At 39.4% G+C, this 26,164-nt stretch overlaps 1 protein-coding gene across 1 annotated transcript in view; it reads right to left on the bottom strand.

Moving 5' to 3' along the window:
• Positions 1-22,415, bottom strand: part of atp9b (ATPase phospholipid transporting 9B) — a 351,572-nt gene extending 329,157 nt beyond the window's left edge. Inside the window, exon 1 of the mRNA XM_060823126.1 lies at positions 22,324-22,415. Within this exon, the coding sequence (XP_060679109.1) occupies positions 22,324-22,400 (77 nt within the window). The 5' untranslated portion in view covers positions 22,401-22,415. The remainder of the gene's footprint in view (positions 1-22,323) is intronic.
• Between the last annotated feature and the right edge of the window lie 3,749 nt (positions 22,416-26,164).

Below are 26,164 nucleotides of genomic sequence, written 5' to 3'. Positions count from 1 at the left end.
ACTTATGAGGCATTGCAGGGATCAGTGCTATAATTCCAACTATTCTTAATATATGCATATGATTTAGATTAGGGTACTGAATGTAATATCTCAAACGTGGCACATGACATGCTTGGTGGGAGGGTGACCAGTGAAAAGAATGCAGAGATGCCTCAGTATGATTTTGACAAGTGAGTGAGTGGGCAAATGCATGGCAAATGAAGAATAATATGGATAAATATACAGGTCTCCACTTTGGTAGATAAGCTACAAAGGCACATTATCTGAACGGTGATAGATTGGGCTAAGACGGGGTACAACAAGACATGGGTTTCCTTGTGTACCAGTTATTGAAAGCATGCATACAAATGCAGCAGGTATTAAGCTGCAAATATTGATAGGATAAAAGTCAAGAAAAAGGGATATCCTTCTTGAACTGGACAGTACCTTGCTGAGATGACACCTGGAGTACGGTCTGCAGTTTTGGTTTCCTTATCTAAGAATGGACGTTCTGGCTATGTAGAGAGCACAAGTTTTACCACAATGAGTCCTGGGATGACAGGCTGGATCAGTTAGTACTATATTCACTGAACTTTAGAAGAATTGGGATAGATCTCACAAAAACTGATGAATTCTAATAGGACTAGAGAGGGTAAAACACAGGAAGAATGTTCCCGATAATGGAGAGTCCAGAACTAGTGGTCACTGTCTAGGGAAATGGGATAGGCCATTTAGGACAGAGATGAGCACAGAGGTGAACATGTGGAATTTTTAGCACAAAGCAGCTGAGCTCAAAACAATATTTTTTAAGAATGAGTTAGACATAGTTCTTCGTCCTAAAGGGATCAAAGGGTATAGGGAGAAAGCAGGAACACAGGGTACTGAGTTGGTATCAGCCATAATCATATTAGATGTGCAGCAGGCTCAAAGGGGCTAAATAGCCTACTGCTGTTCCTACTTTCTATGTTTTTCTGAAATTTAGAATGAACAATGAATGTTGACCTCACCACTGCCGACCAAACCCCATGAAATAACTTTTAAAAAAAGATTTCATGAAAAACAATATTCTCTTTTCTTAAAATCAGTATTGACTCTTCCTTATTCATTTGGTTTTTTTTAAGTGGCCTGTATATTCTGAAAACACTGCAGCTTCTCCAGTCCAGAATACTTGGGAACAAGCCCTTTATGCTTTTGGAAGCTTCTTCTTTGCAGAATGATGGTTGAGCACCAACCATAAAATATCAACAACATAAATACATAACTGAAACATTAAATAGTGATAAAACATTAAGGAGAAACATAATATTCAGTAATGGATAAGTAAAATTTATCTTTCCAAAGATACTGTACTAAAGCATGTGACGGTCTGCTCAAATGTCTCCCAGACAAGTGATGTTTCCAACAAAAAAAAGACTTCTGTACAGAAGAGGCTACAGTGTATTAGATCTAACATTTTGCCTTTTATTGGTATAAGACTACCTGGCCAATAGATCATGCTTCCTTTAAAAGTTTGGTACAAGCTGCCTGTTCAGTGTGCATTCACTTTAATTTTTTTTTAATTATGGCCATATACAAGTTATTTCTCTCTGAACAAAGCATACGCAGTGTTATTCAGGCTACAACATGGCAATGTACTCAGTTTAGCAGAACATTATACTTGTTAACAAGTTTCTTCTCTCCCTCTTCATTAAAACAGTGGTTTGCTACCTTCCAGTCCTGAGAAATCACTCAAGAATCCAGGAAATTCTGGATGATCAAATCCAATGTGGGTTTTTATTTGATATTTTTGAAGCCCTGCATTCACATTGTAAATATTTTCAAGTGATATAATTAGATATACTGGAGTCATAGATCCATACAGCACAGAAACAGACTCTTTGGTCCAAATCATCCACACTAACCAGACACCCCAAATCTGACCTCCCAATCTGACCTAATCTCATTTGCCAGCATTTGGTCTATATTTCCCTAAACCCTCCCTATTCATAAACCCATCCAGATGCCTTTTAATTAAACCTTCCTCCACCACTTCATCTAGCATCTCACTCCATACACACATCACCCTCTGCATTAAAAAAAGTTAGATTTTAAAAAGGATCTAAGGCTTTCTCCTCTCACCTTAAATCTATGCCTTTTAGCTTTGGACAACCTCACCCTAGGAAAAAGACCTTGGATCTTCACCTTATCCGTGCCCCTCTCGCTTTTATAAATCTCCATAGTCGTCCATCAGTCTCCAACACTCCAAGGAGAAAAAGACCCAACCTATTCAGCCTCTCCCTATAACTCCAACCCTCCAAAAGTGGCCTCAACAGTGTCCTGGATACTATATGACATTCTGACTCCTATACTCAGTGTTCTGATTAATGAAGGAAACCATGCCAAATGCCTTCTTCACAGCCCAGTCTACCTGTGACTCCAATGTCAAGAACTAAGCACCTAACAAAGCAAAATTTAAAAAACCTATCCAGGAACAGGCTCTTTCAGATAAAGTAATACAGGAGGTAAAATTAATAAGTAGTTTCATAGTTAATGAGTCTCTGCTGGTAAATATCACAACACAGTAGAATTTCAATTAAATCGGAGGGAAAATCAACTCAGATCGCAAACAAGTGTCAACTTAAATAAAAGCAATTAAAGCATAATATATGTGAAATAGACCAAGGGGAAGGCTAGAAAATGAGCAGTGGCAGTTATTTAAGCAGAGATTTCATAACGCTCAGCAAAAGTTTATTCTGGTCACAAAAGAGGAGGAAAACCACAACAAACTGCTATTCCTAGATGTCACAGTAGAATGAAGAGTCAATGGGGAACTTCAAACCAGCGTCTACAGGAAAACAACACATACGGACCCAAATACTGAATTACAGAAGCAAATCAGCCCAATACCCACAAACGAAGCTGTGTTAGAACACTACTGCAATTAGCCCACCACACACTGCAGCACTGAGGAACTACGAAGAGCAGAAGAAAACCATTTCTACAGCATATTCAAAAAGAATGGGTACCTAATGAACAGTCTGTTGATTTCTCAGCAACAAACCCAAACAAGCAGACATGTGCCCAGAAACCCAAGCCACTCTCCCCCACCAAGACGTCTCAGAAGTGACTGTCAGACAACTCAGACCTCTTGGCATCATGGTAGCACACAAGCCCTACACATGAAAACAGCAGCTAATGAACTTGAAAGACCCTGTACGGACAACAAACAAAATGAACACCATTTACAAAATACCTAGCAAGAACTGAAACAAACACTACATTGGACAAACAGGCAGAAAGCTAGCCAACACAATACATGATCAACTACCCACAAAAAGACATGAGCCACCATCACTAGTATCCTTACATACAGATGAGGAAGGACACCACTTTGATTGGGGCAACACATCCATTCTAGGACAAGCCAAACAGAGACACACATGAGAATTCCTCGAAACATGGCATTCCAACCAGAACTCCATCAAACAAACATCGATTTGGATGCCATTCATCACCCTCTGAGAAAAAACAAACGGGAAATGACATCAACACAGGAAATGACATCCCAAATTTATGCATACCTAAGCACAAACATAAAGCGGACTATAACATGAGGACGCTTCACCGGAGACTCACTGAAGATGCTAGCTAGTATGGTGATGAAACGTCTGAAAATGAACCTTCCAACTCAGCGAGCAAACTTTCATCCAAAACTGATAAGGAGGATGAGGCATCTGTGGTTAATGAAGTTTGTCAAGGATAGCATCAAAGCGGAGATGGCTTGCAATGAGTAATGCCAACAACACAATTACCAGCTGAGGAAACTGGGAAGGCCCCGGCTTCTCAATCTCTTTCCACTGAGGCATGGTGATGCTCAGATTAAACCACTCTGATGAGCAGCCCTAGGGTCCTCTGGACTTTATATTAAACGCGGCCAGTTAGCCGAGTTGGTTACACCAATGTCACAGGTTTGATCTCTATATGGGCCAGCACTAATTTGTTTTGAATTTGCTGAGATCAAATGTCATGCCTGAGTCAGTGTCTGCAGCAAATGGTGCTGCATTCTGAAAGGCATCAAAACAGTCACTCAACAAAGTCAACTAAAAGCCGCCCAAGTCACAGAGGAAGCTTTAGAAATCGAGCTACTCAATTTCCATTATTCAGTGCTGGCCTGGGTCCATCCAAGGCCAGGAATGTCATGAACTGCTCCATCATTGCCATCTTTGAGTGCATTACCTCCAAGGCTTCACACGTGACTCACTGCAAAAGCACCAGACCATCTTGACCAGGGAGATCTGGAGCATAGGACCTTAGCAAGGTGCAAATGAATCCCTTCCCACTGGGAGAGCTCCCTTCTACCCCTGTACCAGTGTCAATGCCCTATGAACTGAAACCCATTCCACCTACAATGTTTGAGCCATGCATTGAACTCCTTTCCTTTATTTGCTGAGCCATTTTGCCCGTGGCTCAGATAAACCCAGAAATAATCAACTTGCAAGTTTAACTCCTAACCAAACTCAACCCAAACTCTGGGTTAGATATGTGGATGACACCTTTGTAATCATTAAAAACACAAATAGAGAACACACACTGGATCATCCATGCCACACTCAGAGGAATCCGATTCACGACAGGGGAAGAAAAGGACAACCAACTCCCATTCCTAGACGTGATGGTACAGAGAACACCGAACGGAGAATTCAGCACAAAGGTATACAGGAAAGCCACACACACAGACCAAGTCCTGAACTATGAAAGCAACCATCCCAACACATACAAAAGAAGTTGCATCAAGACACTATTCAAAAGGGCCACAACACACTGCCGCACACCAGTGTATACAATGCATTCGCCAAAAACGGATACCTGCAATTTCATCAACAGATGCCTAAGGAAAAGACAACGGAACGAAGACATGCTGTAACACAAAGGACTAGCCACACCACCATACATCAGGAGCATTTCCGAGCTGACAGCCAGACTACTGCGACCACTAGGACTCATAACAGCACACAAACAACACCCACTCTCAGACAACAACTCACCACAACGAAGGACCCGATACCCAGCATGAGCAAAATCAATGTAGTGTACTAAATCCCATGCAAGGACTGCACAAAACACTACATAGGACAAACAGGAAGACAGCTCACGATCCGCATCCATGAACACCAACTAGCCACGAAACGACATGACCAGCTATTCTTAGTGGCTACACATGCAGATGACAAGCAACATGAATTCGACTGGGACAACACTACTATTTTAGGGCAAGCCAAACAGAGAACAGCCAGGGAATTCCTAGAGGCATGGCACTCACCCACAGATTCAATCAACAAACACATCGACTTGGACCCAATATACCGGCCACTGCAGCAGACAGCTGGAACTGACAACCGGAAGCGGCAGAGACAAACCACTATAAATGCCGGAGGAAAGATCACAGAAGCGCTTCACAGGAGGCTCCCAAGCACTGAGGATGTCACCTAGACAGGGGACGAAACGTTTGCAACACAAATTCCCAGCTCGGCGAACAGATTCACAACAACGAGCACCCGAGCTCCAAATCTTCTCCCAAACTTTGAGTAAGAGCATCTCTATCCCCCTTTGCACCTAATTCCCACGTTGAACAAAATTTCCAACAGCGTATTCATTCAGTCTACATTACTCTCTCAAGTCTTGGTGCGTGCAGGCCATGTCATTTAGTTATAATTTCTTTATATACATCTGCTCAGAGACACTTTTTATCTACAGTGACCAACACTTCATTCAGATACAAAAGTTCCAAGTGCTTGAATGCTAACTCTGAATCAAGCAACTACCTCTTTTAATTAGGCCTTTTTGCTCAAAAGTTATTGTTTCAATCCGACTTAAAAAGGATAAGACCAGAACAATAGAGAAATGAAGTCGGCCATTTGGCTCAAGTTTGCGCCACTGTTCAAGAGGATCATGGCTGATCTGCCATTCAAGTCCACTTTCCTGTCTTTTTCCCATAACACTGATTCCCTTACTGATCAAAACTCTCACTATCTCGGACTCTGCAGCATGAAGTTTCAAAGACTCCCAACCCTCAAAATTTCTCCTCATTCCAGTCTTAAATTTGTGCCCCTTAATTCTTTTCTCCTGTCAATTCCTTAGGAATTATATATGATTCAATGAGATCACCTCTCATGGTTCTACTCACAGGAGTTCAGAACAAATCTGTTTCGCCTTTGCTTATCAGATAATTCCTCCATAACAGGAACCCTGGTGAACCTTCTCTGAACTGGCTCCGATATTTTTCCTTAGCGAAACCAAAACTGCTCACAGCACTTGAAACATGGTCTTATCTGCACCTTGTAAAGCTGCAGTTAGACTTCCAAACACCTTTCTGCTTCAACTTCTTGAAATAAGGGCCAACATTCCATGCGCATTCCAGATTACCTGCTACACCTGCGCACCATCTTTGGGTTTCATGCAAAAGTACTTCAAGTCCCTTTGTGTTGCGGCTTTCTGCAAATTTTCTCCATTTAAATAATAAACTTTTGCTGTCCCTTCCAAAATGAACTTTGTATTTGTCATTATACTCTATTTGTCAACCTTTTGCCCACTTACTTATAAATACTTCTCTATAAACTGTTCACATCCCTCTTGCATCCTGTCCTTCCCCCGTATGAAAGGAATATTGCTCTCCAATTTCCACATCTTCAACTGCCCAATGCATCATAGCTTTGTTTCTCCAAATAAATCCTGCACTCATGTTTATTAGCAGCACTTCCAGCCTTAAATGGAAATCACTGGAGATCTGCATGTAATATTTCATTCACCTTTCTACTGATCTAACTTGTGACCTCTGACAGTAATAATGAACATCCTAAACCAGTGATCCACTGGTTTCTCAGCAATATTCCACATACGACAGTTTGATGTATGCATTGTGCAGTAACAATGGATTTCAATCTTGTACTCCTAACACTAACATTGAACATACTCGTAACACAATTTACAACATTACAGGATCAGCAGTTTGCTTTTATAGGCGTAGCTTCAATGTGCATTATGAACAGTTTCACTTTACAAAAAAAATGCACTAATTGCTGCAATCACATAAGCAAGGCCTACAAATCATAGTTCACGAACCAAGAGGAACATCACTTGACAAACTATGAAATAAAATTACAATGCCAATTATATGGCCATGCTTCTTGAAAGTACTTTATAAATTATTCTGTAGATTGGAAACCATTTACAATTAAATTTGGCTTGCTACCATATTTTAATTGGAGGTACATTATAACATCATAAGGCAGCTGATGCAAGCACTGACATACAATAAAACATCAGGATATTAAAAACAAATGCATTACCTACAATTCAAGGACTAATATTTAAAGTACAATCTCTATTTATTGTGTTATTACACAAATCAAACAGATTCAAAAACATTTCATGAGCTAAAGACTGACTTGCAGCGTAGTTTTAAATTGACTCCTTCACTTGTTGATTAAGGAAACCGACTGAACATTATTGTAATCATGGCACGATTTCTATGTAGATACACAAGCTCTATGCAAGACATGAACATTTCTCAGAAATGCAAGAGTGGGGATTTAAGCACTCATTACAGAACTAATTCAAAAAAGTAGCTATGAAATGCTTTGAAACGTCTGATGATGCAGAAACCACCATTTCTATACTGAGGGTCAGATTCATAGTGTAAGAAATTGCTGTCTGACAGTCATCATTTGGTATTTTCAGGTAGTTGGATATACCTTTGCGTCAATGAGGCCAATGACTGGAAAGCTGTATTACTTACATATGAAAAATGTTGATGTTCAGCTTACTCCCAGACAAAAGAATGACAATTTATGGTTTCTGGTTGATGTGAATCCAACCTCAAAAAGATGCTTGTGAAAATCCCATGTTTAAATGGGCCTGATGCCTGAGACAATAACTCTACATTAAATCTATCAACCTGAAGTTATTAAAGTAAAAAGAAAAGAAGTATAACTATTGAAACTAGAAACCCCAATCGTTAAAAGGTTACTGAGGGCAACGATTGAGAATCTATATTGCTGCCTGTAAAGAAAAGTTTATGTTCAGCTTGCTTCCAAACAAAATAATGTCAGCTTACAGTTTAGTGCTGGTGTGAATCTATTAGCTCACAAGATACATGTGAAAATCTCATCTTCAACTGGGTCTAACGGCTCTGGAAACAAACACCCCATATCTATTCAACATCGTTCCAACATTAGTAAAGAAAGGGGCTGATGTGCACTCTAGCTTCCATTCCTGCTTCATAACAGTGAATTAACTTAGATTTTTGATAAATTTTACATATTTAGAGGTTAATGTTCTCTCCACATAAGCATATTAGAACAGCAAACTTTCAACCAGACCATGTACGAACGGAGTAACACACTATTATTCCACAACTATAATAATCATTGACAGTACATTTAGCAAAGCATATCAGGGAACTTGAACAGAAGTGTCAAACAGAGACATTAAAGCATGGGAGACCAAAAGCTTAGACAAAGAGACCAAGTTTTAAGAAGCATCTTAGAGAAGATACAGAAAAGGAAAGCTAGAAAGGATAAAAGGAGAAACTTGAAGTAGATACAGGTTCATAGCTCCATGAAAGTGGAGTCACAGGTAGATAGGATAGTGAAGGCGGCGCTTGGTATGCTTTCCATTATTGGTCAGAGTATTGAGTCCAGGAGTTGGGAGGTCATGTTGCGGCTGTACAGGACATTGGTTAGGCCACTGTTGGAATATTGCATGCAATTCTGGTCTTCAACCTATTGGAAAGATGTTGTGAAACTTGAAAGGGTTCAGAAAAGATTTATAAGGATGTTGCCAGGATTGGAGGATTTGAGCTTTATGGGGAGAGGCTGAACAGGCTGGGGCTGTTTTCCCTGGAGCATCAAAGACTGAGGGGTGACCTTATAGAGATTTACAAAATTATGAGGGGCATGGATAGGGTAAATAGGCAAAGTCTTTTCTCTGGGGTCGGGGAGTCCAGAACTAGAGGGCATAGGTTTAGGGTGAGAGGGGAAAGATATAAGAGACACGTACGGGGCAACTTTTTCACGCAGATTGTGATACCTGTATGGAATGAGCTGCCAGAGGAAGTGGTGGAGGCTGGTACAATTGCAATATTTAAGAGGGTTTGGAAGGATATGGGCTGGGTGCTGGCAGGTGGGACTAGATTGGGTTGGGATATCTGGTCGGCATGGACGAGTTGGACCAAAGGGTCTGTTTCCATGCTGTACATCTCTATGACTCTATGTCAAGGAAGGTCACAGTAATGGAGGGCATTACAGAGATAGAAAAGGTTAAAGGCCATGAAGAAATTTGAAAATAAAAATGAGGATCTCCAACCAAATGGAGAGCTCTTCCTGATTACCTAAAATTTAGGAAAAATCTTGAACTATTAGGTAGGGCAGGCACACATTCAGATTCTAAACAATCAAAAACCTATGGTTACAAATACAGTAAACTGTTAACACTTCAAAACATTTAACATGTTGAGTTAATATTATGTTTTTTACACAGCATCATTTTAAAATTTCAAATAAGATGTTTTGAGTGGTACACGAACAAATTACCCAATGTAGTTACATTAAGACAATGTGGTGGAGACATTCAAGGAGGAACATGATCATCATCAGGAAAGGAAAACACTCAGATTTACAAAGAGGAGGAGAAATGGCACTCGAGCTGCTCCTTCAGAGAGCAGGCACAGAAAGAACTAGATTTCTTTTATTCACATGTGGGACATGATATTGCTGGCTGCCTGGTCTGGTATTTATTGCCCATCCCTTATTGTCCCTGAAAGGGTGATGTTGAGCTGCATTCTTGAAGCATTGCCTCTTTCTACTCTTAAAAAAGAAAATGTTTTAAAATGGGTTAGATAGTCTTCAGTGAAGGACTGTCACAAAACCACAAATAGTATTAACAGAAACTCAACCATAATGGAAACACAATCTTAAAATATTATTGGGGATAATGATGCACCCCAGTTCCTGCAAGGCCAGTCTCTTCTATGCTGCCTTGCATAATTCTGTAAATGCATGGAACACCAAAGAAAAGGATCACTTTCAAAGTGCAATTGCATTTCACTACCACAGTTTCTTAGGAAGTAACTACCATTCAAATTTCACAAAATTAAACATTCCAATCAAATAACAATGCTGTTCATTACTACTGAACCATTACAGTGCATATTCACCTACAATGGATCAATCCAGGCATCTGTTCAGTAACTCTAATCAATGTATTTAGTCCTAGATATAGATGACAAAAACAGGTTACAATTCCAAAACTCAAGGCTTCAAGTAGGAGTCCTGTCAGCAAATTCAAGTTGCACCGAATGAAAGAACTGCTGCTGCTGTAAGCGCTTTGGAAAAATCTCAATAATAATTCATATTAGCCTGTTGAACTGTATCCTGTGACTTGGAAAAATGGTATACTTTGTTTTGACAGTATGGTAGAGGTATTACTGCACAAAGACTGGATAATTATGCTTGCCAATTTATCAAGAAAAATAGTCATTCCCCTTGACAAAATAAAAATAAAACAATTAACAGACTACCAGTAACATTAATTCATTTATCCCTTTAACTCGATCCATTAACATTCCTAATTCCTTGTTGTATAAAATCCTTTGTAGTCTGTTGCAGCTCTTCTGCACCCTAGAGATTATCCCCTTATTTATACACTTTACTACTTTTAGAATTCATTTCCTCTGGTTAAAATTTAAGTAATAGCTGACAAATGCTCATTCATACAATTTCTGAAATTTAATTTCATTCAACAAGGGGCAAGTGCAGAGTGCTGAAAAACTATAAAAACTGTTTAGAAAGTACAGTACAAGGGTGCTTTATAATCCTTTCAACTGAAATTGAAACAAGTTTTGACAAAGTTCAAGTAGCTCTAAAGCATTATTTAAAAAAAAACAATGCTTTATTCAGCTTTATATACCATTTCAGGTTTTTAACTGGACATCCAAATTACCCAGTTTATGGAGGATGTGCAAATCAAATTATGAGAGACTTGACTACACATATGCAACAGTTATTCTCAAAGACAACTGAATAAGAGTAAAGGGAAAAGTAAAAACAGCACAGAGCTCAAGAGATGGACTGCTTTGCGATGTTTGAGAAGACTCGGAGCTCAAGTTGAGGTTCAGGTTGTAAGTTTGCTCATTGAGCTGGAAAGTTTGTTTTCAGACATTTCATATGCTAGATAACATCATCAGTGAGCCTCTGGCAAAGTGCTGGTGTTCTGTCCCCTTTCTATTTACGTGTCTTCTTCTGTTAAAGTGGGTGATGTCATATCTGGTTCTTTTCATCTGACGTTGTTAAATGGGGTCTAAATAAATGCGTTTATTGAAGGAGTTCCAGTTTGAATACTCTGCCTCTCGGAATTCCTATACGTGTCGCCATTTAGCCTGTCCTAGGATGGATGCGTTGTCCCAGTCAAAGTGGTGTCCTTCTTCATCTGTGTCTAAGGATACTAGTGATAGTGGGTCATGTCTTTTGGTGGATAGTTGTGTATCCTGGTGGCTAGTTTAATACCTGTCTGTCCGATGTACTGTTTGGTGCAGTCAGAGTCAGAGATGTACAGCATGGATACAGACCCTTCGGTCCAAACTGTCCATGCCGACCAGATATCCCAACCCAATCTAGTCCCATTTGCCACCACCCGGCCCATATCCCTCCAAACCCTTCCTCTTCATATACCCATCCAGATGCTACTTAAATGTTGCAATTGTACCAGCCTCCACCACTTCCTCTGGCAGCTCATTCCATACACATACCACCATCTGTGTGAAAAGGTTGCCCCTTAGGTCTCTTTTATATCTTTCCCCTCGCACCCAAAACCTATGCCCACTAGTTCGAGACTCCCCGACCACAGGGAAAAGACTTTGCCTATTTACCCTATCCATGCACCTCATAACTTTGTAAACTTCGATAAGGTCACCTCTAATCCTCCAATGCTCCAGGGAAAACAGCCCCAGCCTGTTCAGCCTCTCCTTATAGCTCAAATCCTCCAACCCTAGCAACATCCTTACAAATCTCTTCTGAACCCTTTCAAGTTTCACAACATCTTTCCGATAGGAAGGAGACAAGAACTGCACACAATATTCCAACAGTGGCCTAACCCATGTCTTGTACAGCAGCAACATGACTCCCAACTCCTGGACTCAATACTCTGACCAATAAAGAAAAGCATACCAAATGCCTTCTTCACTATCCTATCTACCTGCGACTCCACTTTCAAGGAGCTATGAACCTGCACTCCAAGGTCTCTGTTCAGCAACACTTCCTCGGACCTTACCATTAAATGTATAAGTCCTACTAAGATTTGCTTTCCCAAAAAGCAGCACCTCGCATTTATCTGAATTAAACTCCATCTGCCACTTCTCAGCCCACTGGCCCATCTGGTCAAGATCCTGCTGAGGTAATCTGAGGTAACCCTCTTCACTGTCCACTACACCTCTAATTTTGGTGTCAGATGCAAACTTACTGACTGTACCTCTTATGCTCACATTCAAATCAGTCCTTGCACGGTATTTTGTAAATGACAGTCGTTTTGCTTGCTGTTGGCATAGGTTCTTCTCAGTTCATCAGTATTAGTATCCTTACGTACAGATGAAATAAGGACACCACTTCGACTGGGGCAACACATCCATCCTAGGACAGGCTAAACATAGACACGTATGGGAATTCCTAGAGAACTAGCATTCAAACCGGAAATCCATCAATAAACACATCGATTTCGATCCCACTTACTAACCTCTGAGTAAAAGAATCGGAAATGATATTACCCACCTTAACAGACCAACACATAAATAAAAAGCAGGACAAAACTGTAGCACTTCATCGGAGACTCACTGATGATGTTACCTAGCATGGTGATGAAACATCTGAACACAAACCTTCTAGCTCAGTGAGCAAATTTACAACCTGAGATTGACTGCTGTCCAGCAAACCCTGCTAAAAATGCTTATTCAAGTTAGCCAAGAATAGTATGAATTCCAAGTGATACGCTGTTTCTTCACCAAAGAAGCAGCTTGTCAATATTCAATGTCTCAACTGACATTATTAATAGGAGAAAGTGAGGACTGCAGATGCTGGAGATCAGAGCTGAAAATGTGTTGCTGGAAAAACGCTGGTCAGGCAGCATCCAAGGAGCAGTAGAGTCAATGTTTCGGGCATGAGCCTGAAAAAGGGCTCATGCCCAAAACGTCGACTCTCCTGCTCCTTGGATGCTGCCTGACCTGCTGCGCTTTTCCAGCAACACGTTTTCAGCTCTGGCATTATTATTAGCCTTCTTACACCAGTTTGTCTTCTCAAAGCTGAAACATTGCAGTGGTAGGTGACTTAAATCTGGAGGCATGATGACAATCCAGCCTGATTTGGCCAAGCAACTGTACCCATGTTCAGTCAACATGGAAAGGAAGACAGACAACTGGATAGGCAAGAAAAGCTTTAAATATACAGAACTACTGTACTTGTCGTCTGTATTATAATCATGTTAATTGGCAAAGATAAAAGAAAATCCAACAACTTCTTACATAGTTTCACAAGACTTGTGTTTGTGTCCAAGTTCAGAAACTCCCCATCGCTATCGTTCTGACATTGCATAGTCACTTTATTTTTGCACATTCAGTGCAAACATAAGTGTGATCAAAAGTGCAACCAAAGTGCTGCTCGCATTTACTGGAATCCTGAGCTGCCTCAGTAGTCAAGTTCCTATCCAGTCGAAGACAGTAAGCTTCAAAGAAATACCACATACAAAAAGAAAGCAATGGCTACAGATTACAAGTCATTGAAACAGAAAATGCTGAAAATATTCTGCAAGTCCATCAGCAATCTTTCAACAAGGAAATTGAGTTATTGTTTCAGATCAATGACTTATGATCAGAACGGTTCTGAAGAAAGGTAACCGGCCTGAAATATTAATCCTATTTCTCTATGGACATTGCCTGACCTGCTAATTATTTTTAGCATTCAGTGTTGATATTTTAAATTTCCAGCATCCATTGTGTTTGCTTTTGAATGAAGTCCAGTGTGGTTAACTGTCAGGGATGTAAAATTATGCATCGTATTTCTATCTCACATTGCTTTCTTCAATTACCCACACCTTTACAAAAAAAGCATATGCTGGGATTTACATCTTTCACATCAACCTCCATCTCCAGTTATCCAAAATAATGCTAGGATTCCTATGCTGTAACTATTGCACTGGAGAAATTCTCTCTCATGAAGATCTTCTGTCCCACTCAAATATTTCCTATTCCCCCAATTCTGCCCTATAGTTTATGAATTATGATCACAGGTAATGAATGCTGCCTAGGGATTATTTCATATTCTTAATGAATAGTATCGTTCTTCAACCAGCTTATTTATATACAAATGGTACAATTAGTAGGTGACTAATTAAATCAAATGAAGTTTTATCTACAGGGAGCACTCTGGTGCAACCTTGCATTATATAAAAAACACATTTTAGAAACAGTGCTTAAAGTGGTAGTGATGTAGTCGCACTACAACCAACTCAGGTTTTAAAAGCTTGCGCTTCAGAAATAGTGTCCCCAACTCGTCATTAATGAAACACACATTATGGCAGAACAAGCTGTTTTCACTGAAATTTCCTACTTAGATCATAATCCTTTGCATCAAAAACATTGACAAATGTCAAAGGATGACATCTATTCTGCAGTATTTTATACAGCAATTAATCAAGTGATATTGTTCAACCAAAATAGTTGGAGAAATTCAGGTTTGGCAACATCTGCAGAGAGAAAACAGCTAACATTCAATCCCATATGATGTATCTTCTTCAGAACTGAGATTATTGGGGGGGGGGGCCTGGAGTTGACAGGTGGAGATAGAATCCAGAGAGAGACAGGGAAAAAAGGGTAGCCACAAAAAGGGATTGCTGATACAAGGCTAATGAAGAAACGTAGCCAGTTGGGTGATATAGAAAGCTATGACTCATTGAAAAAGGGTTGGCTATGCAACCCATTTCATGACAGGACCTCGAGTTGTGGGATTAGGTAATAGACATGGAAGGCAGTGCTCATACTGTGAAATTATTTAATTCGATGTCAAGTATTGAGGGTTGTAAGGTATCTAAGTGGGTGCTGTTCCTCCAGCTTGGGCTGAGCCTTGCTGGAGCACTGTAGCACTGCCTGAGACTAAAGTATTGGTGTGGGACACTACGTTGAAGTGGAAGGTGAACAGAAACAGATTCTGATTGTAAAATAATCCTTTACGTTCTACAAACAGTCAACCACTCTCTCTCTGGGTTCCATCTAAACCTATTCTCCCTCTCTCCCCCTCCTTTGACTTCCCTGCCCACCAATGTAAATACTACCTTTTCTTTGCTGCTTTTCATTCTAAAGAGTCACTGGACTCAAAACATTAACTGTTTTCTCTCCATAGATGCTGCCAGACCTGTTGAGTCTCTCCAACAATTTGTTTTATTAATTTCAGATCTCCAGCATCTGCAGCTGTGTTCTTTCATTGTTTAAGGTCGTTGACAGGTTAGATAGTGGAGAGTGTGAAGTGGTTTACAGCTGAGCATAATCCAATAGACTTCTAACACTTACAAACATGTACTTTTGCAGCCATTTTCCCATTCTAACTTAGTTATCTTCAACTATTTACAGCACATCAATACTGCACAGGAAAATTCAACTAACTGAACACAGAAGACAGCAATCCCAGGAGCCAACTTACACTCACTATCAGCAGGGTCAAGCTACCCTTATTAAGATTAAGACTGAAGATTGTACTTGAGAAGGTGAGTAAATTCAATGATTCAGTTCCAAAAATTTGACATCCAGAGGTCTTGGCAATCAATTGCATTTTTGTTCCAAAACAGGAAAGGCCTGTTAGGTTGGGACAATCTCCTTCAGTTTAAACATCAGATAATTCTTGCATTCCCGATTAATCCAATCCAGACATCTAACTGCAGGAACTCAGCAGGGTACCATTATCAATAATCCCAAAAAGAACATTAACTTTTTCCAAAGTGATGGCGGAGTGAGGAAATTACATAACGTGTCCCCATGTTCACAGAACTTGGAGTATTACTGAATAGGATAAGGTGTTCAGAACGTGCAACTGAAGTATACAAGACTCTACCCAGTAGTAGTATAAATGAACTTGTTTATGAGCCACTTTAGATGGACAGGTAGGCAACCTTTTATCCAAAATGTTCCAAAGTTCGAAGACTTTTTCTGTGAAGTTTTTTTTCTCATTAATAAGGTTGTTTGGTGTGCAAACGGTTAACCCAAGTCAACACCCACTCGATGTGTGTCACTCAGATGCGGCATGGGGGACATGGCTCAGCACTGGCAGGCCTCAATTCTCTCTCAAGGCCTGCTTTACTTAGTGAGTTATGCTCCGCAGGTAAGATTTTTTAAAATTTCAACATCAAGCTGTCACTTATTCTGAAATTCAAAAAATTCTGAACTTCAAAAACCAGCTGGTCCCCAGCATTTTGGATAAAGGATTGTGCACTTGTTCCATTATCTGTGATGAGTGGTTTTTTTTCAAAAGTGCTAAAACTTCATTGAAGCAAATGAAATATCATTTCCCTCAAGAAAAATCATGCGACAATCTAATCCCAAAACTCAAAAGCCTTGAATTTATGGTGCTTTCCTTGACCATCAGATGTCTCTCAGCATTTTCGAGACATTGAAGTAGTTTGCATAGTCACTGTTGTAATGTAGAAATGCGACTGTCAACTTGTGCCTAGCCAGACAAAAATATGTTGAAGACCAAATGTCTATGTTCTATTTTTGCAATGTTAATTGCAGAACACATTTTGGCGAAAACATCAAGGTTAACTAAGGGCGTCATGTGACAGAATGTTAGTGCACCAATTCTAAGCAAGGAGTTCAAGTTCAAGTTAGACCTATTCCAGAAGTGTATAGTAATGTCCGAATCATATTTCAAAAGTAATTTGCTCACTAAAAAATGCTTTGGAATGTGTGAAGGTTGTGAAACTCCGAACAGAAATAAGTCTTTTTTCTAAGAAGGCTTTTTATGATTCAATGCGAGTATTCCTACCTCAGCCAGGAAATACAGAAAACGTTCCCTTTCAGCCAGTGCTGCCATTATCATGGCTGATCATCCAAGTCAATAAACTGTTCCTGCATTTCCCTCATATCCATGCTGACTCTATCTGATCCCACCACTGTTTTCCAAATTCTCTGCTATTTATTCTTTTATAATGGACTCTCGTATTTCCCCTCTAATGATCATAATTCCTGGTTTTGTCTCTGCCTCCCTTCTTAAATAGGGAGGCTACATTAGCTACCCTCTAATCTGTAGGATCTGTTCTACAATCTTGGAACTTGCCCAAAAGACGTGTTAAAGTCCCTATTCAACACAGCTCAGGGAATCCCTGAAGGACTCGATCAGTAGCCTCTCTTGGTTCGTCCCGGAGATCGTACTCTGTGGCAGTCTAGAATGTAAAACTCTTACAGACAGTTTAGTTTAAATTACTACCTTTATTTACCAATGGTAATGTTACATCATAGCATAGCCAGACTTGAGCTAAGGTTCTAGAACCCAGAGAGTAGTGGCACCAGCTCTTACCCCTAAGAGCTCTCTAAGGCCACTCCCCTTATTGCTACAAAGCAGCTGTCTTTATATAGAATTTGATATTAAAATTACAAAAACATGTCCTTAATCAGATAAGCAGCAATAAAATGGCAAAAGTTTGCAGAGGAAGAGAAGCTCATTGACAGGTTTGTATGTGCTTGACTAATTAAACTACATGCACAAAGTGGGAAACCTTGATCCAGCTAGGCCAAATGGTCAATTGCTTTGGCTAGTACATCATAACAAGAGACTAGTCTAAACTATGTGAAAAAGGTCATGGGGTTACGTCACTAACATGTCCAGTATCATTATCCTACAAAATGGCTGTTTCTTTTAAAATCATCTTAAATTCCCAAAGTGCAACCTAAATTCATAACATTTCTGGATCTCAAGCTCCAGGGAACAGCACACATGTGCAATCCATGACAAGCCAGTGTTCACTCAAATCAGAACATAAAGGGTTAATCTTTCCATCAGCTGCCATCCTGTCTGTCTGTCTCTCTCTCTCTCTCTCTCTCTGTCCCTTGAACCCTTCAGTCAGTGAATGTAATTTACAAAAGAATGTTTTCTCTCTCTCACTCACATAAACATCTTCCAACTTTCATCCTGCGTGTTTACCTAGCCTGTAAGGATAATGAGACATTCACTTTCCAGAATAGTCAAAATGAGGGAGCTGAGCTTCATAAATTCAAATCTGCTCAATGTGGTATACATGAAAATTTATCAGGATTGTTCTATTACGTGCATGTTCCATTCAGCTTTTTAAATTACAAGTTCTTTTCCCATTGAGCATGTGTTTTGTTAAGGATCTTTGATATAAACCAGCAATTTAGTTATCTGACATCTCACTGTGAAATATGCATGCCTCCAGCCTCTGGTGTGAGGAGGAAGTACTGCCACACATTCCACAAGTGAACAGATATTATCACCTTATTTCGACCGATCCATCGACAGTAAGAACAGATGTCCCCAATTCTTCTAAGCAAATGGCCTCCCCACCCCCCACCTTGGTCGAGCATTTTCCTGCATCTTCTTTGCAGATGTAAGGCTACCAACTTTCTCAGAAGGCCAGGCTCAAGTCCCAGCTGTTCCAGAGGTGCGTAAATAACATCCTTTAACACTGATGGTTTCTAATCAGTCTGTTGATGTGACTCCTACAGCACAGTGGCAAAGACCCTCTCTCTGAGCCAGAAGGACCCAGATTCAAGTCCCACATACTTCAGAGGTATTATAACATATCTAAACTCTTGCTTAAAAATATCCATATTAACATTTTTCTTCTTCGACTGGTGCCATAAACTTAGCATGGTTTAATTTATATTTCTCCAATATTTGGTTTGTCATTTTTATCTTTACTTAACAAAAGTAAACTTTCATCCTGCCCACCCAACTCACGAACTTACTTCACTAAAGCTCAAGATGTACTTGACAACAAAATTTTATTGATCTCTAAATCTAGTGAATTTACATTTAAGTTATGACCCTGATAAATGGCAAATATTTAGGCCTAATATATTTGCAGTTGCTAGCCTTTTAAACATTACTGAATGTGTTAACTAAAATCCTATTGATAAAATGAGAAATACACAGATTTTACTATAACCAGGTAAATAGAGAGTTTGTTTTTAAATAAAAGCATAAAATGTATTACCTTTATTTAAAATAAAGGTATCAAGATATGCAACAGTGCTTGAAGTTGCAGTGAAGTGTGATGCTGAGTCAGCAGAGAGCTGGAACTAAACTAGAGAAGAACATGTAGGTGTAGTCAATTATTAGTGATAGCAATAGGAAAAGGACAACTAATTAAATAAGGTACATACAATTTGACAACAAGTTTGAGAACAGTTTCACTAATAGCTCAACCTAGGCACACTCAAAACGCATACTTTTAAATAAAGCCATCTGTCACAAAATTTAAATATTTCCACTTGACAAGTTGACCTAATTCAGTTTTTAAGGACATAAACTGCACAGTTAGCTGACAAATCACTGTTTTGAGTAAAGTTAATAATTTATCAACAGAAACTATACTGACTTCTTGAAAGCAACTCCCAAAATTAATGTATAGTAAATGTAAACTTTTACCAATATTGGAAGAACCATCACTCTCTCAAACTTAGTAATCTAAGTAGGCTAAAGATTGTTTAAGTCCAGTGATAAACATCTGTGCCACACAAATTTTATTCAAATTATGTCTGGAAATATTTTCAATGCTACTTAAAAACGGTGCCTACATAAGTATATTTCACATGGCAACCTCACAGGTAGTAACTGAGTAAATACAAGTTATTGTAGCTATTTATAAGCCACTGAAATTCTTAATAGGCCAAAAGTGACTTCTTGTAAATTTTAAGCTTTAGGTAAATTAGTGGTTTTACTGGCTTATTTCAATCAAAGGGACTGTTTTTGCAATGTGTTAAAATTTTTTTTAAAAAGTCCAATTAACATACACTGCACATATTATTTAACTCACCCTTGTCTTTACAATAGGGATCTTGAGTTTATTATGCACTCAGAACAACTTTAAAAAAAGCGATATCATGATTGAATTACTATCTTGTGCCACGTTTTGGTATTTAACATGGGGGGGGGGGTGAAATAACTACTTTCATTGCATCAAGAACACAGATGCTATAAAATCAAACAAAAACAGAAGTTGCTGAAAAAGCTCAGCAAGTCTGGCCGCAATCGTGATGAGAAATCAGAGTTAACATTTTAAGTCCGGTGACCCTTCCTCAGAACTCTGATTTCTCTTTACAGATGTTGTCAGATCTGCTGAGCTTTTTCAGCTACTTCCGTTTTTGTTTCATTGCATCAAATATTGTATATTAACTTTTAACCTACCCATTCTGAAAATCTCATGGTATTCTGAAACTCCTTTAACAATGTTGCTTGTGACATGAATCTTTCAAAATTAAACCAGCTATTTTACAGCAAGTCACAATCCTTCTATTTTCTGTATGGTGCACACGCAAATAATTAGTCTTTGGTTTAATTGACTTTATGACTATTCACTTCAGAATTCATAAACCATCCATATGCACTTAAATCATACAATTTCTGTTTGAGAGTAACACACAAAATAGATGACAAAGCCCAGCTAACCCATATCAACATTTACCTTCCATAGAAATAGTCCAAGTCACATGTAGTTAAAAGAAAGCATTAAGAGAATTATCTACTCGCCTCATTAAGCTCAAAAGCATATTACCATGTGTAGCCTATCATGCAGAAATACCAGCCAAATAAACAAGTATTTATTTCAATTTTCAGAATGCCACCCTGCAATACAGAGTGGATGTCGTCACATGTTGATCAGCATAGACTAGCCTGTTGATGAATTGATGCTTTTTAAGCAAAGCAATGTTAACTATCTTTCTCTCTACAGATGCTGCCAGACCTGCTGAGTTTCTCCATGACTTTGTTTATATCACAGCTCTCCAGGATCCACAATATTTTGTTTTCAAAATATTGTTAGCAATTATAAATAAATACCATTTCATCAAGTTTGATTTGCAATTTCACATTTTGATAATAAATTTGTAATTTCCCAATATTGATAGACTACACTTTAAACCTAATCGTGAAATTACTTTGCAGTAATGCAATTCATAGGGTAGTTAAAAAATATAAAAACCATTTAAGCTTTACAGAAACACTGATTTTATGAACACAAATGCAAAGGGCCCTTGGTGCAATTGTATCTAATTTTGCTGCAATGCTATTTTCATTTTCACTTTATGATGCAAAGAAACAAATACAGATGGTTGACTCTATGAATGCACAGTTTTTTTTGCAAATTTGTCCAGCAAATTCCAACTTATGTGTCTCCTGTGAAATGGAGGGAAAGCTTGTTGATATTTCAGAAGCAGAGGGTTGGAACAGGATAAGAAAACTACAATCTCTTTACTAGTCACACAACCATTCATAATAGAATGGAATTTGTTAGTCAAAAGAAGGACTTGCACTACATCTATATTTTACAACCATTGGGTATCTCAATGAACAAGTCATTGAATTTGTTCTGAAGTAAAACACCTCTACAATGTGGACAAGGCAGCTGCCAATTTGCATATAGCATTCTCACACAAACATGAAATGTGTGAATGACCAAATAGCCTGTTAACATGATGTTGGTTCAGGAATAAATATTCATTGGGACACCAGGGTAACTACTGTCTTCCTTCAAAATAGTGCCATTTGACATTTTCAATCTCCTTGAGGGGGCAGATAGAGAATCGCTAACATCAACGCTGAGCACATTCATAAACGTCAGCATAATAAAGATGTTTATTTCTGATGCTAAGATAATTAAAACAAAGCAGAACCTCTAAGAGTGCAGTACTCCCTTATGTCCCACCAACCTACATACTATGCTCCAGCCTCCGGAGTGGGGACCTGAAGTCACTGTAACTTAAATGTGAGGTATCCATTGACCCAAAATCCGGATTTGATTTTAGTGAAAATGCAACTGTTCCCAGGCTTGGGGGATGCTACACTCAATCACACACAGCACAGAAAAGGTGGTAGCCTGGTACACCCGTACGCCCAGTGTTAGTGAAATGCGCGGTGAAATTGAGCCGGGGGTCGGGCCCAGCTCCAAATTCCCCCAAACCATCCAACACCGCCTCCCCCTCCCCTCCCCTCCCCTCCTCTTTGTGTGTGTCTAACTCCAAAGTAAAAGGTCGCCAAGCTGACACGATGATGCTGCCAGCACTAACGGCACGGTATGAATGTGTGAAGGCAGTGATGGTACCTGCTCTGTCTCCCCGGGTAATATTCCTGTCTCTTTTGCAGGTTCCGCACCGGGTGTAAAGGAATACTATCCGCCATCTTAAAGTGGGTGAGTTCACCTCCCACAATCCCCCGGGCTCAGACGCTACGTCACTCTATGACGACATCGTTTCATTACATCACCACCGACTCCGACCTTCTGTCATTGTCCCCTGACGTCACCACCCACTCCTCTGCCAGTCCAACTGGACCGCAATGGATGAGTTCACTCCTCAAATGCCCTTGAAAATCCCAGCCAAGTTCTCACTTTTAATAACTATTTCAACCCACCGTCTATCCCCAATTGTTCATTGTGACACATTTCAAATGCCCCCATCCTTAGTACCAAACAAAGGTTTTTTTTTGAAAAGAAGTCTTCAATATTTTTCATGCCACTTTGCAAACCAGTGTTGGCAATGTGTGTCTAGCCAGCAAGAAACAAGAAATTTCCAAATTTCTTCACTCAATAATTGTGGAAATCCTAGGTTAAGCTGTTTGATATAATTTGTTCTGATTGCAAATAAAGAAATATTTACATAATGCCATTTATATAGGGCCTTTCATGACTTCATCCAACATGATTTGTTACAGGTTAAGTAGTCATAGTCCTAAGTCATATAGCATGGAAACAGACCCTTTGGTGCAATTAGTTCACACCAGCTGTGTTCCCAAACTAAACTAGTCCCACTTGCCTGCCTTTAACCCCATCTCTCCAAACCTTTCATATTCATGTATCTACCTGAATGTCTTTTAAATGTTGTAACCATACCTGCATCCACCACTGTCTCTGACAGTTCATTTCACGCACAATCGCCCTCTTTGTAAAGAAGTTCCCCTCAAGTCCTTCTTAAAACTTTCTCCTCACTTTAAAAATTTGCACCCTAGCTTTGATTTCCCACCCCAGGGGAAAAGCCCTTGCCAATCACCTTAACAATGACCCTCATGATTCAATAAATCCCATTAAAATCACCCTTCAACCTCCTACACTCCAGTTTAAAAATTCCCAGCCTTTTAGCCCTCATTATAACTCAAACCCTCCATTCTCAGCGACATTGTGGTAAATCCTTTCTGAATCCTCTCCAGTTTAATAATATGCTTCTTATAGCTACGAGTGAAACCTCCATACAATACTACAAAAGAGACCTTAACAACATCCTGCACAACCTCAACATGACATCCCAACTCCTATACCCAAAGGCCTGAAAAATGAAGCCAAGCATGCCAAACACCCTCTTTATCACCCTATCTGTGACGTAAATTTCAAAGAATTATGTACCTGAACTCCTGGGTCTTTATGTTCTCCAACACTACCCAGCGTCCCCACCATTAGTCGTGTAAGTCCTGCCATTGTTTGTTTTACCAAAATGCAATACCTCCCATTTATCCAAATTAAACTCCATCTACCACTCCTGAACACATTTACCCAATTGATCAAAATTTTTTGTAATCTTAGATAACCTTCTTCACTGTCCACTATACCACCGGTTATGGTGTCATCTGCAAATACCAAGTATGCCTCCTATATTCCCATCCAAATCATTTATATACATGACAAACAAAAGTGGGTCCAGTACCAATCCCTGTGGAACATGGCTAGTCAGAGGTGGCTAGTCCAGAAAGCAACCCTCTGTCTCCTACAGTCAAGCCAATTTTGTCACAAACTGGCAAGCTCACCCTGAATCCCATGTGATCTAAATTTTCTAATTAGTCTATCATGTCAAACTTTGTGAAAGGCTTTCATAAAATTCATGTAAACAATGTCTACCACTGTGACCCCATTAATCTTTTTGGTCACTTCCTCAAAAAACTCAATCAGATTTGTGAGACACGATTTCCCTTGCACAAAACCATGCTGACTATCACTCATCAGTCCTTGCTTCTCTAAATGCATGTAATTCCTATCCTTCAGAGTAACCTGCAACAGCTTATTCACACCACCAAAGTTAGGCTCACAGGTCTATAGGCCCCTGGCTTTCTTAAATAAAAGCACAACAACAGACACCCTCCAGTCCTCCAGCACCTCACCTGTGGTTACAGGTGATATGAATATTTCTGCTAGGGGCCCCTCAATTTCTTCCCTAACTTCCCACACGTTCTGGGATACACTTGATCATGTCCTGGAGATTTATCCACCTTTATGTTTTATATGACCTCCAGCACTTCCTCTTTTGTAATGTGATCTGTTTTCAAAACATTAACATTTATTTCTCTCAATTCTCTCAGCGCCATTTTTCTCTACAACAAATACTGAAGTGAAATATTCACTTAATATCTCTTCCAGCACTTGAGGTTCAACACATAGTCAACCTTGTTGATCTTTAAGAGGTCCTATTCTCTTTCTAGTAAAAATACATGAATAAACTGTTGTATTTTGGGAAACTATAGCAACTAATTTCTAAACAGCAAGGTCCCATGAACAGTTCCAGAGTTCCACACATGATGTTATCAGTGACCTCATACCTAGGTGCTGAACCATTCTGAAATAAGGTACAGAAAAACCAAAGATTTCGCTGATCAAATCGTTTCTCACAATATATTGCACAAACTCATGAATGACCCTGGAATTCAACTACTCCAGATTACTCCGGAAAGGTAAGCTATCCCTAAGCTTTGAGTAACAGGTGAAGCTACAAACAGGATGCTGCCATCAAGCCAAAAACACATTCTGCCTATCACTCAATTAAGTAATGTGGTATATGAATTTCAGTGCTGGTGTAATGACAGGTATGTTGGCCACATATCCCAAAGACTAGTGGTTTACATCAATCAGTGTATTCCTTTGGCTATCCATAACAAGCCAGTCCTTGCAAAATATATACTGCAGTGCCCAACAAGAAATGTGATTTCACAATTCGTGAACATTTGCTGGATAAGACTGAGTTTGCAAAAATTACACTGTCAACAAATTCATGATTGTCGGTTAGGATTATGATACTGGATGCTGCATATAATAACATCCAGATATATGCATGTAAAAAGAACATGTACACAAACTGCAAATGCTTCAAATCAACAAAATATATGAGAGCTACATGCAAGGTCATTCTTCAGGGCAATGACATAATGAATCAGAGTCAATGTGCCCAGTTTAAAATTTAAAAGAAGCCAGGCAGTTTTCCAACAATCATCAACCAGTGCATTCTCAATGCAGTACCCCTACCAATCAGCGCCCATGCGCCAACCAAGCAGCACTCTATTCTCATAGAGAATGTTTTTCCCCTTAAAGTGGTATTCTTACAATTTTTTTTTGTTAAGGAGAAGATGATAAAACTTCGACAAAATGTGTCCTTTTACATCTGTACAACCAAAATACCTAAATGTCTAACTTACAAATCTAACTAATGCCTTGTTTTAAGCAAATATTCTCTTCTTGTTAACACTCAGTAGTTTTCCCATACCACTTTAAACCAATTAAGCTCTTATACCCAATCAAGAAGATGATAGTGGCAGCCATAAGCTAGTTGTGATTGGCATCACAATACATGCAATATGCATCAGCAGAATATTGGAATTCAATTTAGCTACATCATAAAACATGGAAACAGTGGTGAGATTGTTTCTTAAATCCACAAGCTATGAATGGTGAGAATTCAGGGGACCCAGGCGTAACACCAGATATTGTAGCTTTAAAGGCTTTATGGCTTTAAGAACTAATATTACAGCCATTCAGCAGGCACAGCAACTGAATAGTAAAATGGCCTACAGACTGTGGAGAAATATACAAGAGAGAAATAACACTTAACCGTAACGCATTTCACATCACACCTGGTAAGAAAAGTCAAGAAGCAAGTTTAAGCTAGGAACTGGTCGTGCCTGGAAGTTAG

The sequence above is a fragment of the Hemiscyllium ocellatum genome, chromosome 4, assembly GCF_020745735.1.
Source record: "Hemiscyllium ocellatum isolate sHemOce1 chromosome 4, sHemOce1.pat.X.cur, whole genome shotgun sequence".
In the NCBI taxonomy this organism is placed as follows: domain Eukaryota; kingdom Metazoa; phylum Chordata; class Chondrichthyes; order Orectolobiformes; family Hemiscylliidae; genus Hemiscyllium; species Hemiscyllium ocellatum.
This window is presented reverse-complemented; position numbering and strand designations above follow the sequence as displayed.